General features: G+C 44.2%; 1 protein-coding gene across 2 annotated transcripts; it reads right to left on the bottom strand.

Annotated features, from left to right (window-relative positions):
* Nucleotides 1–6,912: 6,912 nt before the first annotated feature.
* Nucleotides 6,913–12,777, bottom strand: cmpk2 (cytidine monophosphate (UMP-CMP) kinase 2, mitochondrial). Of its 2 annotated transcripts, XM_028986890.1 has the most exons (5): nt 12,095–12,775; nt 9,856–9,970; nt 9,544–9,745; nt 8,527–8,760; nt 6,913–7,036 (listed from the first exon to the last, which is right to left on the bottom strand). In XM_028986890.1, the coding sequence occupies exons 1-5, from the start codon at nt 12,671–12,673 to the stop codon at nt 6,916–6,918; spliced, it is 1,251 nt and encodes a 416-aa protein (XP_028842723.1). In that variant the 5' UTR covers nt 12,674–12,775; the 3' UTR covers nt 6,913–6,915. The 2 variants fall into 2 exon arrangements, with proteins under 2 accessions (XP_028842723.1, XP_028842732.1); XM_028986899.1 differs by lacking the exon at nt 6,913–7,036 and having other exon boundaries at nt 8,533–8,760; nt 9,544–9,773; nt 12,095–12,777.
* Between the last annotated feature and the right edge of the window lie 936 nt (nt 12,778–13,713).

Genomic DNA, 13,713 nt, shown 5'->3' with positions numbered 1-13,713 from the left:
TTGGCTGCCCAGGCCTCATTGACACATTCACAAGCTCACAATTCTCCGGCTCCGGTGCGGCGTGCCGAGAAGCCTGGAGTCCCCCAGCAGCCGATGATGCAGCAGACAGGGGCCGGTGTGATGAAACGCCTCAGGGATACCTGACACCTGGCATTATGATGTTCCACCACAGACAGGCATCACACAATCACCACCCGGCATTCGAGTAAAAAAACTTTCTGCGAGCACTGGTGTTAAATAAGAAGATTTCCACTCTCCCATGATGCACTGATGTTATTGACATTGACAGTGTTATTGGAATTCTGGGGGAAGGGGTGGGGTTCTTTACGGTGGCTCATAATGGCACGGCTCTTGTAATAATATCCCGGCCCATTGTCACCTACGTCCCTGCAGAAAAACCCAAAAGTTACACCTTCATCAGATATCTTCTCCCTCCTGGCCCAAAAGTGGTGTATTCATACCGCAAAATAGATTCACTTTCATTTCACAAACACATTTTTTTTCCCTCTCGGTTTATCAACTGGACCTTTCACCAGACATTAAGAATCCACCTACTGGTCCTACTTGATTCACTGTTTCTTGCCTATAAAAGAATTTATATAATCTCAGTTCCTTGTTGCTCACCTGCGTTGCCTACATGTGTCCCTAAATGTAATGTCTGTCCAGTTTAGTTTCAGACTTGATTGACTTAGTAGAGTTTTTGGTTAATGTGCCTGTGTTTAGGTCTTGTTTTATGCTCATACCATTAAAACTCAGAATTGTGTGTCCTGCCAACAATGTTTTTCCATTTAAATTACTTTTTTAAAAAAGTGTACTTTTTTTGCAAAAAGTACACTTTTTGTGAACAGTTCAACCTGCAAGTTGAACTTTAAACATCTTTGATGTAACCCCTGTGCTAAGACAGCATGGACAAATGATAAGGTCTGTCTACCAATACATAATGGCGGTGACAGTGTTTGGTGGAGTGACACTGCACTTTCGTTCTGAGCTGTCACACTGGGGCTTTGGTGGTAAAGTATAGTGCCATATTTATCAAAAATGACATTCTTCATGTCACAAAAGAGTGACCTTTCTGGAAAGCAGTTAAGGTAATAACCAACGGCATGTCATCTACTGTGACTTGTGAAGACATTTCAACCTCCTAAGGACATTATGCCTTTGAGAAAATGGAAAGAGCGCCACTGAAGGGGCATAAAACTGGCTTTTGCTGCTAGTTCACCAAGATCAATGTTGAAATGTATTTCTTGTAAATCTGCATTGTAAATATAGCAGCAATGGAAGAAAAACTGCACCATTATTGGTTTTAAGTCATTGTCAGATATTTTGGATGACTAGACCAACTTTTATATACATATATACATAAATTAATTTTTCAAAATGTTATAGCAACTAAGCTTTAAAAGATCAGCGGGAATCAGTGGTTGCTTTGATTAGAAGGAGCTGCTTTTGTACACACTGGCCACGCCCAGGAAAAATTCACCCAATTAACATAGTGACAATCGCATAAATGGTACAAGATGAGATTTTTAAAAAATTGAAGGGGACTTTGCATTTTCTGTTTCTTCAACAATAGACAATACATTATACACCAGCAGGTAGAGGAGTATGAGTTGAATGGATCTTCTACACACAGGGTTTTGTGCACCTTACAATTGCTGAAGAAGAGGAATCATAACAGATAAAGCAGGGTTCCAGCATTGCATGCTTGGACCTCTAACTCTTTCTACAGGGGAAGTGAGAAGACTGTGAATCAGGCAAAAGTCTGGTTCTTATGTGGCAAGCAAGCTAAATGGGTGTACAGGGATTCGTGCAGCTTAGTCTGGATAAAGAACTGAAGTTTTTTTTTTTTTTCCCCCACAGCCCTGCGGGTTCTCGGTCCTTCAGTTCTACAGCAGACTGCGACAACACATCAAGCAAACCGAAATGGGAATCTGGTATTGTTCAAACTCTCTGGTCACTCGGATGAAGGAAATGTGCTCATAAAATATTTACACAGGAGAAATGCTGCAGCGCAGAGCCTGATGAGAAATTCTGTTCTGCAGGTTACTGTGTATTAATTAAGAACGCCTTCAATGTATGTGTCCACGTCTCTCCCCCACTCTCTCGCTCTGCTTCTCTCTCTCTCTCTCTTTCTCTCCCCCCATTGTGCTGTTTTGCAGTGTAGCCTAACAGAAGTTGAACAAACATTTGCTCTAGTTAATGATTCATCCTCGGCTCTGTTTTTCTGAACTTTTTCTTTTTTTTTTTTTTGCCTCTGCATTGTAATTTCTTTTCTTCCTGTGAGCAGAGTCGTCGCCCCCAACCACCGTGCATCCCACTTTGGTAGCGTATATCAAAGACGAGTTCCTCCCCTGATACTCCGACAAGAAAACAGGATCAAGTTGCTCTACTTCTGTTTGCATGTAGGAGAAGCTGTTTATATAGTTGTGTTATCTGAGGGCTTCGTTTGTTTTAGCCCCCAACAAAATTGAAATAGTGCAACACACCAGTTATAGCTGAAGCATGCAAACAGAATTCAAGGCAGCCTGCAACAAACATGCATCTTTTGCATCTCGCTGCCGGTGAGGTTTAAACCGCGCTTTAGCATTGACTGTGGCAGCTACAGCAAAAAATAAAGTCGAAAAGGGATCCGAGCTGCAGCTGTAGAGTGCCCGACAGACTCGGCTTTGATTTATTCCTCAGGGGCATGGAGGACGGTATGTGAGGGGCGGGGAGGTGGTGGGACCGTGAAGCAGAGCATTCCGGGCCCCACCACAGGAAATCAGTTTATTTGGGGGGGGCAGCACGGCTAAAAATAGAGTGCCATGTAAATACTACAAATTAATTGGTGAAAGTTTTGGTGAACATGAAAAGCTGAGGAGCCAAAGTTTTTTTTTTTCGTATTGTGTTTGATTTAGTTTACACTTTTTTTGCCGGGATGTGCATTTCCATTGTTAGTTTTTTTTTTTTTTTTTGCTGATGCAGTTTAATTATTTCCAATGAGTAATGGTGACTTTGCATGATGGTGAAATGATGACATGTCCCACACCACTGGGCTATGACTACCTTTCACATGGTGGTTTAGTAGGCGAGAGAGGGAGACGGAGAGATGCCGAGGCCTGGCCAAGGCTGAGCTTTTTAATGAGATGGCTCAGCGTGTTTAAATATTTAACGATTCCTGGTGTAAAATCTCCACCGACCACCAGGGACACCGGGCGCGGCTCTCACCTCTCAGAAACGGTGTAGCACATTACCTGGTAATCAAGTATCTGTTTGCCCTGCACGAGAACAGAAAACACACACAGGGAACGTGAGGGGTGCTGGATGTCACGGCTCTGCATTAAGCCTCACACACACACAGAATGCCACCATCTAGCTTTTAAAAAGCAACACTGAGGTTTAGGTCTTCAAACTGATCTGCTATGGTAGTATAGGTAAGAACATGTGCAAGTTCAAAAAATTGGTGTCAATTTTACATTTGGGGTCTAAACAAATAAAGTGAAGGACAAAAAAGATGCTGTCAAGTTTGCTGACATCACAATATTTCATAATAAGGGTTTTAATTAGAGGTCATTCTTATAAAATGTGCTCTGTAATTATGTATAACTAAATGTTGTGGATACACAGGATTTCTTATTACATAACATTATATATTAGGAATGTAGATATTTATGTTTTTTTTTAACAATGAACTAATACTGTGATAGTGTTATGGTCCATCTGTCTTGCTGTCCCTGCTTTTCTCTCTGTCTATCTATCTCCCTTTTTAAACTCTGTGCAAGGGGTTGGTTTTTGGGGGAGGGCATCCCCCCACGAAGATGATAGAATACCAGGCAGCTGCCATCTTCCCCACTGTGCAGCTGAGGCTGAGGCATGGCAGGACCTGCCCACCAGCTGGAGGAGCTGCAAGGCGGAGACGAGCTGCTACCACAGTGGGACCCACTTCCAACACACTAACACACACACACACACACCATCCTAATCTCTGCACCCTTCCCCAACAGACTCTCGGTGGTAGGACCTCCAAGCACAGGCCCACTGTTTTCCTGCTTTAACTGGCACCTTGCTCTGCCTCTGTGGAAGGGTCCATGCCAAGAAACACCCCCCCATCCGCACCCTCCCTCTCCATACTTCACTCATTATTTATGTTCTGAGGGACACCTTTCATTTGATCTATTACTTAGGAGGGGGATCTTAGCTGCTGCACTGAAGCATCCCTGCTGGATGTTTAATTATTTCAAGATCGTGTTCTTTGTTGTGTTAATGAAATATTGAGGTGTGCGCCCCGTGCTTCAGGGTGCCGTGCAGGAGACTGCTGAGTTACTGTACCTGAGTCCAGGCTCCTACATCTCTGTGAATCTTCATTTTTTTCTTTACATTCACTATGGAAAATATTTTAAATATCTACATTTCAAAGGATAGTAAATATGCATTCTGAACTAAACTGAAAGTTCGTCATTAATAAATGTTAGTGTGAACTGAATTGCCCTGGGTATATTCAAATAAGGAGAGTTTGCTAAACGATTCCACTGTTTCGTAACAGTTGTGACTTGATTAATATGTACGGCCTGCGCTGTGCCCTCGGGAAAGCAGGAGAACCCCATCTGCACGACTCTGCACTAGACAGCATGCTGAATCTAAGTCTTTTTACAATATCAGAAGCCAGACAGTGGGGATGCATGTGACAGTGTATTTCTTGATTTCGGAAACCATTTATATCATCAGGAAGTGCTTCTGATTAATAATTTTAGCCACGTCAATTGTGAGGCCAACCCTGATCTGTTGTGCGGACCCCTAACGGATGAAGCTGAAGGAAGGAGAACTTTTTTTACAGGAACAGAAATCAACCAGGATTCCTCATCAGAGGAGATGGGTAAAAGGGGAGGAGCATATCAGAATGAGGTAAATAAGCCAATCAGAGCCAAGCTCCTCAAGATAATTTCATGAGGGAAAACACTGAGTTATGTAAAACTAAAGATACATGCCTTCTATGAGAGAAATAATGTAAAGTAGTAAACACTGCATGCATGCACTCTATGGCACCTTTACTTACTTTGACTGCCAGTTGTGCGATTGACAAATTGGAGGGTAAATGATTTAGTGCAAAATCCTATGTCCACCCTATAGGCACTCTCACATACATATAAATGGCAAATCTGCAAATCCACAGATGCATTGGGGATGACACGATAAGTCAAGTACAATCAATTGGCCAATAAGCAATGATCTTCTACATCGATGCATGAAAAAGTCCATTATAATGTTGCAGTGTGTTCACTACGACACAGCAGCCAATTTCCTTCTGACATGAAGAGGCATGTACTTATTCGTTACTCACTTGTTTTTATGGTATTTGTTGAAAGAATCTGTTGCAAATGAGAGACTATAAAGATGTAAATTGAATTAAATAAGGTTTGGCATGAGCACTGCAGGGATGATGTAATTTCAGATGCCTTGAAGTACCCGTAGGAACTTTGACACATTGCTTTACATCATTTAACATATGTAATGGATTTAAAGTGGCAAAACTTTGTAAAATTAAGTTTGACATTAACTTCCCTTGGACTCTTGGGTTATACATGTAATATAAAGAGCCTCATTGACTCAATTTCCAAGCCAATGAAACATCATTTCTGCAGCAGTAAAGCCTGTGGAAGTGGCAAAACTTACCATATGACATCACTAGAGGTTTCGGAGCGGAAATTGTTTCAGAACTGAAATGTGATCTCTACAGTTGTATGACCTTCCAAGGATTTTGAAAGTATTGATCAGGAACACAAGGAGAACTGAGATGATCAGAGATGATCCACCATCTGGGTTTGAGTGAAAGTGCATATGGGCATATGAGAGGGGGAAAAATGTATAAAAATCTCCTAATTGCCCCAGGACTCCATCTGAAGGTGCAGTGGCGGGAGAAGGCGGAATGACAGTGATATACTGGCCTCCATTAATTGCCATATGAATAAGGTCCTCTCCCATCTCCCCTTTGCTGATGCATCAACATAAAGAGATGGGTCACTCTGTCTTCCCTGGCCCACATCCTTGCCAAGCTCATAATTAGTAAAACGTCTAATTAATCTTGCCATCACGGGGGCTACTGTAGTGTGTGCTGTATAAATGAATTATGTGTTAAACAATCATTATGCCCATGTGCAGGGTGTGTGCACGAACTTTAATGCGGCATGTGCGCACTTGTGCGTGTGCCTCGTGCGCTTAAGTACCTCTCTGCAGCCAGTGATTGATTAGTACAGAGCTTATGCAGTGACGGAATTCTTTTTTTATTATTATTAGATGTGGTAAAAGCAGCAATTATTGTGTAAAAGGTATGTTGGAAATTACAATTACAGCAGTCTTTATATATTTAGTGGTGGCTTAGTGGCTATAAGGAAGTGGACTTGTAAATGGAAGGTTCAAATCCCGAACCACCAAGGTCCCCTTAAGCAATGTACCGTCGCCACACACCGCTCCCCGGGTGCCTTTCATGGCTGCCCACTGCTTACCAAGGGTGATGGGTTAAATGCAGAGGAAACATTTTTTTTTGTGCTCCATGTGCTATGCTGTGCATCACAATGACAATCTAATACAATAAAAGAGTGCCATAGTCCTAACATTCTGGGTTTAAAAACATTCCACGGCCACACTAATGAACTCTTCCTGTGTATAAGGTCATTTTATAAGAGAACAGTGTTCTGCATGAAAATACCTGCATCCATAATAACGTCCCATCAGAGCTACTAGAGGGTAGCAGCACATGTAGTGACATGTCCTGATACAGAGCCGGACATTGGCCCTCAGCCAAACTCCTCCGCCGCTCGGATGTAAAACTCAGCCCAGATCAGGACACCACACAAATATGCAACGCTGCACTGCCACCTAGTGGAGCCCAAGGGGAGAAGTGTCTGGTAGTTTTTATTGATTTGAATTTTTTTTTTTTTTTTACAAGTGGCATTTGCTCTTAATTAAAAGCAGCACTTGCTGGAGCACTTGGTCCGGCGATGGACTGGCATCCACAACCTCGCAGGCCGGGTTCTGGATCCTCATGTAAGCCTCCTCCACTCTGCGGGTAAAAAAATGTTGCCAACAAGTCCATGCAGTAAACTTAACAGTGGGTGTTTACAGCAGAGTACATTAAAACCTGGAAATTAGTTCCAGGTTCTTGTGTTTTTGTCTTTTTTACTGGATGAACAGTTGCACTCATCCAGAAATGAGTGTTTTTCATTCACGTCATGCAGACCACAGGATGTTTATCATGGTGGGGGCTTTAAAAAACATCTGCGATGCTTTGGGATTTCCCACTACGGGATTTCAGATTCCAGTTGTGCAGTATGTCCTCTTTTTCTGGTATATATTCAATCTAATTCACACGGTTCACATCCATTTTAGGAACACATCATATCATGCATCCTAACACAAATGTGCTGACACTAGAGGCTCAGCCTTACTTCCTAAAACGTATCACACTTACATTTACAGGGTTTAATAATGTTTTATAGCGTTTCCCCTTGAGCAAGCCTTATACACCCTTAGTATAGCCTTAGTACCGTTTTGTACTTTGTTATATGATATCTGCAGTACCTGCACAAACTGTTTTAGGAAAAATTAGGACATATTACCCAGCATCACATAATTAATTGACCTGTTGTCCAATATACACACCATATTCACCATGTATGCACTGCACGAAGATAACATGCAACACACCTGTAAAAACGCGTGTTTTTGTTTCACCTATCAGGAGTTCACACAATCTCATGCTGTTTCTTCACGCTCTGCAAAAGGGGCAGTAGTGGCCAAGTGGTTAAGGAAGCGGCCCCGTAATCAGAAGGTTGCCGTTTCGAACTGAGCCGAACTGTCATTTACATTTACATTTACAGCATTTATCAGACGCCCTTATCCAGAGCGACTTACAATCAGTAGTTACAGGGACAGTCCCCCCCTGGAGCAATTTAGGGTTAAGTGTCTTGCTCAGGGACACAATGGTAGTAAGTGGGATTCGAACCCGGGTCTTCTGGTTCATAGGCGAGTGTGTTACCCACTAGGCTACTACCACCCTGTCATGGCTGCCCACTGCTCACTCAGGGTGATGGGTTAAATGCAGAGGACAAATTTCACTGTGTGCACCGTGTGCTGTGCTGCTGTGTATCAATCACTTCACTTTCTCTGAACAGCAGAGCATGGTAGCATCTCTATGGATGATAATTTCTGGAACAAATGAATTAATCATCTCTTCACAAGCAAATTCCTGTCCACGCCAATTCGTTTTTTTCTAAACATTGTGGCATAGCGGCCTTCCTTATTGCTTCTAGAGCAAGTTTTCACTGACGCCTTAAGGGAAAGGGGGCAAATTAAACCCTGGAATGACCCAGCCAACTACCACCATTTAGCTCTGACCAACTTAATGGGGCCAAGCAAAGTTGACGGCCAATCATTTACTCGTTGTCTGGTTCCTCCCCCGAGGCTAGTGGGTGATTTAGTTCACCATTAGAGCTGCCTTAGGAGCGCTTAGGAGCCCTCACGGCATGTGGATGTGTTCAGTAGTTAACCTACTTCTGCCGGAACAGGTGGTTAGCCTCCAGCTCTGCCTCCTCCACGGTCTTCTCCAGCCCTCTGCCACTAAGCCTCCTCAGCCTCTCCTCTGGGCTCACGCTCAGCAGCAGAACCAGGCTGGGCTTCAGCAGATCACCTGGCCACTGGTAGACCTCTGACCCGAGGCCGGGCAGGTTCCCCACCTTCCCACTTACAGCTGTAGCAATGGCATATGCTGCTGTGCTGTGCCAGAATCTGCAATCAGACAGAAATGTAGAGAAGCTACAGAAAAGGTTTTTTTGGTGAGGTCATGTGATCATTGTTTTTTTTTTTTTTTTTTTTTTTGTGACCTATAACATGATCCTATGAAACACTCCACAGCAATGTGGCTGTAGATTTGAGGACCATTACAGGAGGTCATTAATGCCCAAGTCAATAGCCATTTATCACAAAAGAAAATCACATGCTGTACAATAGAAAATCATATATTGCAGTTTTATTTGTTTAACATAAGAAATGTTTTAAAAGTCAGTTTGCTACTTTTTTAATTGCAATAGAGATGTGATGGTTTATTCTCCGCCCTGTGCCCGGCACCCATGACCCTAACATGGACTTAATAGTTCCGAATAGTGAGTGAGTGTGTAGTAGCATATACGCAGTACACAAATAATGCTATAGCATATTGATATAACTTCATATTATTATATTAAAATTTAATATAGATTGATTATAATTAATTCTGTGAAGTGCCTTTTTTATAATTTGTTTGAGAGTTTGTCATTTATTTATGTAAATTGCTGCTGTGACAGAAATTTCCCTTTGGGGATAAATAAAGTACATGAAAAATTGATGAGAATATGAAGCAAGATGATAAAATATGGATTTTAATTTGCGGTTCATTACAACCCCTACTCGGCAGCATGATTTTGTGAATGGTTATCAGTGAAGCCCCCTGCATGTAACCGTGTGCACACTTATGTAGCTGTCTATTATTATTTCTTCTATAAATTATAGGATTGTCGGTGTACTAGGATTTACCTGTCTACGATGACAGGAGCCTTTTCTGACTCTCTGGCTATCTGCCTGGCGGTGATGTAGTTCCCCAGAGCATAAAAAGCCCTGCGGATGAGGGGGGGCTCGGCGTCGAAGAGCTGTCTGAACGGAGCCAGGACCTGCGGAGGGGACTTGAGCAGCACAGCACCCATCGCTCCTTTCAAACTGTCTGTCAGTGTCGTTTTCCCTGGGTTCACCGGGAGGATAATGTAATGCTTAAAAACAAAATTCTATTCAAGTTACGGATCAGGAGTCCTTCCAGACGTCTGATGATGTTTTTTTATCAGTGCGACTCACCTGTGGCATCCAGGCCCTCGATGACAATGACTGGAAATTTTCCTTTCACAGTTGGATCGGATGGCTTATTCACAAGCTCCAGGACGGCTTTGGATTCTGGAATGATGTTGCTGCACTGGACACACAAGGATGACAATCTTTCTGTGAAGTCTGAATTAAATGCCTATAGTCAGTAACTGTACTGCCCATATTAGGCGTTTTTTGTGCTCTCCTTGGAAAGACTCTGCCAGATGAAAGGAATACACAATCACATGACTGCATTACCCCAACGTTGACCACTAGAGTGGGACAGATCCACAATTTGCTGTTACTACAAGCCCATTCCCTACCAAAGGCCTTCCCATCTTCGTTCCTAGAGAACATCTTGACAGAATGTGAAAAGTGAAAAAGTGAAAGTGAAGTGATTGTCATTATGAAACACTGCAGAATGGAACATGGTGCAGACAACGAAATGTATCCTCTGCTTTTAACCCATCGCCCTTGGTGAGCTGTGGGCAGCCATGACAGGCACCTGGGGAGCAGTGTGTGGGGACGGTGCTTTGCTCAGTGGCACCTCAGTGGCCCCTTGGCAGACCGGGATTCCAACCTTCTGATTACGAGGCAACTTCCTTAACCGCTAGGCCACCACTGCCCCTGTTCACATTCCATCTGCACAAAACATGATTCGTCAGACCTTCTACCATAGAGCTTTTGGACAGAGGTCACCTCATGCAGCCCCATGTGCAACAAACTGTAATGACAACCTGCAAAATAACCAGTTTGAGCTCCAGTGGCTCTTTGACATCACAAGCAGGACTGCAGGCAACCCTGCTGACCAGTCACCAAATTCAATTCAAATTCAAATTTATTTATAAAGCACTTAAAAAAATGTAGTAGACCAAAGCGCTGTACACAGACAAAATGAAAAGAGAGAGACAAGAATAAAACAACAAAAAACACAATAAAACAGTAAAACCAACAGATTTAAAAGCAAAAGAGAAAAAAATGTGTTTCGCATTTCGTTCCATAGTTTTAGAGCAGCGACTGAAAATGCTCTGTCACCCCTAATTTCCCTCCTTGTCTTGAGGAAAAGGAGCAATGAATGATCTGCTGACCTGAGAGACCTTCATCCGATCACGAACCTGGAGCCAATGTGACGATGCTAGAACCAGAGCAGCAGCATTTTGGACCAGTTGACCTCTGGTTAAGCCCAACGTAAAGTGCTTTGCAATAGGAAAATTCTCCACCTGAACGTCAGTAAGACAAAGGAGTTGATAGTGGACTTCAGTACCAAGCCGGAGAGGAACTACCAGACCCCTGTCATCAACAGGAGCCCAGTGGAGAAAGTGGACAGCTTCCGATACCTCGGTGTTCACATCACGCAGGACCTGTCAGGGTGCGGTCACATCAACACCGTGGTGAAAAAGGCCCGGCAGCGTCTCTACCTCCTCAGACGCCTGAGAGACTTCAGACTGCCCTCCATGGTGCTGAGGAACTTCCACTCCTGCACCATAGAGAGCATCCTGACGGGAAACATCTCAACCTGGTTCGGGAACAGCACCATGCAGGACAGGCGAGCCCTATAGGTGGTTCGATCAGCCGAACGCATCGTCTGTACCAAGTTCCCTGGCCTTCAATCGATCAACAGCAAGCGGTGCCGGACCAGGGCCAGGAAGATAGTCAAGAACCTCAGCCACCCCAACAAGTTCCGCTCCCTGAAGTCCAACACAGTGAAAATGAGGAGGAGCTTCTTTCCGCAGGACAAACAAGCTCTCAACCACAACACTACATAGGACGGAACACAAATACACTCCAGCACTTTCAATCATTTCTGGACTCAGTCACCCCGCCATTTTCACAGCCTCACTTTACACATTTGCAAACGTTCTCGTTACGTTACATATCATTTATGTTTAAAACCATAAATTTGTAATAATTGTTTATATTTGCATATTTGTATTATTGTGGTCAATAGCACTCGCACAAGCATTTCACTGCATATCATATCGTGTATGACTGTGTACGAGAGAAATAAAAATTGAATTTAGTCCAGACGAGTCGTAATAAAAACACTGTTTGCAATGCCAGAGGGTGGTAGTAGCCTAGGTAACACACTCGCCTATGGACCAGAGGACCCGGGTTCAAATCCCACTTACTACCCAAGTGTCTCCAGGGGTAGGTCCTTTAAATGTAAATGTAAAAACTGCCTGAAGGATTTGTGGCATAAAAATAATAATCCTGTTGAGCTGCATTTTCTGACCTCGATTAGAACTTGCTGTGCGTCTCGGAAGCTGTAGAAGACGTCGGAATTGACGATGTTCAGCGTGGACGGGTGATGCTCCGGTGCCGGGGCCGGGGCCACGCAGAACCTCTCGGCCACCACGAGCCCCTCCTCCGACCGGGCCAGCAGCTGCTGCCACCACCGGTCCCCGCTGGTCGCGTAAGAACACGCGTGGACCGCGTCCTCCCGCAGGAGCTCCAGCAGCGCGTCGTCTGCCGCCGACGAGTCCGCGGGGACGCGCATCAGAAAGCCCTTAACGAGCGACCGCTTCTGATTGGGCAGGAAGGAGGACATCTCCATCACGTGGCCGCGCGGCAGCGCGGACAGGCGGCTTTTCACGTCCCCGTGGAACTTGGCGGCTCGGACCCTGTCGTCGCCGTGGACGTGCAAGGAGAAGACCTTCCCGTGGCCGAAGAGCTGTCCGAGCGGCCGGACGTCGCCGCCGGAGCCCTGCGGCGTCGCGGCCACGGAGAAGTAAACCGGACCCGTCGTCACGTCGCACTCCACCGCGAACACGCGGGAGCCCCACGACCTGACGCGGGACAAGCGTTGCGCCATGTCGCGGGAAAGTGGCGCCGCATTCCGCGCGGACGCTTACATAAAACCCGCGGTGCGCGGAAAACGAAAGCGATCGTGGGGCGGGGAAAACGAAAGCGATCGTGGGGCGGGGAAAACGAAAGCCACGCCCCCCGAGAGAAGAAAGCCAAGAATTCGGCGACTTTCGGTCACATGACTACCTGTAAACGTCAATTTGTAAAGAAAAAAATGCATGTGTCATGAATTCTCTCCAAAAATAAAAGCAATAGAACTGCATTTGTTTCACTGGACTGAATGTCTCGGCGAATGTCGCGAAACAGATTTACAATAAAAAGCCTTTTCTGCATCCTATATTCAATATACGTCGTTTTTTTTCACCCTGTAACAACACAGCTGCACAACTGGCAATATAATATATATAATATACACAATATACATACAATATACATACAGTACAGGCCAAAAGTTTGGACACACCTTCTCATTCAATGTGTTTTCTTTATTTTCATGACCATTTACGTTGGTAGATTCTCACTGAAGGCATCAAAACTATGAATGAACACACGTGGAGTTATGTACTTAACAAAAAAAGGTGAAATAACTGAAAACATGTTTTATATTCTAGTTTCTTCAAAATAGCCGCCCTTTGCTCTGATTACTGCTTTGCACACTCTTGGCATTCTCTCGATGAGCTTCAAGAGGTCGTCACCTGAAATGATTTTCCAACAGTCTTGAAGGAGTTCCCAGAGGTGTTTAGCACTTGTTGGGCCCTTTGCCTTCACTCTGCGGTCCAGCTCACCCCAAACCATCTCGATTGGGTTCAGGTCCGGTGATTGTGGAGGTCAGGTCTCCACAACTCCATAGTGTTGATGCCTTCAGTGAGAATCTACCAATGTAAATGGTCATGAAAATAAAGAGAACACATTAAATGAGAAGGTGAGTCCAAACTTTTGGCCTGTACTGTACATACACACAGAGAGAGATGAAATTGTGAATGGGATTCACAGTGAGCAAAAAGACCATTTTTTTGTCAAAAACATTCTAAAAGAGACATTGTGCAC

The sequence above is a fragment of the Denticeps clupeoides genome, chromosome 1, assembly GCF_900700375.1.
Source record: "Denticeps clupeoides chromosome 1, fDenClu1.1, whole genome shotgun sequence".
NCBI classification, from domain to species: domain Eukaryota; kingdom Metazoa; phylum Chordata; class Actinopteri; order Clupeiformes; family Denticipitidae; genus Denticeps; species Denticeps clupeoides.
Note: the sequence above shows the minus strand (reverse complement) of the source record. Positions and strands in the feature narration are given on the sequence as shown.

Coding starts and splice junctions, on each gene's coding strand:
- cmpk2 (XM_028986890.1), bottom strand. CDS start 12,673: ATGGCGCAACGCTTGTCCCGCGTCAGGTCGTGGGGCTCCCGCGTGTTC. Junction 9,971..12,094: donor CACAGCAAGTTCTAATCGAG/GTCAGAAAATGC, acceptor TTGTGTGTCCAG/TGCAGCAACATCATTCCAGA. Junction 9,746..9,855: donor CGAGGGCCTGGATGCCACAG/GTGAGTCGCACT, acceptor CGGTGAACCCAG/GGAAAACGACACTGACAGAC.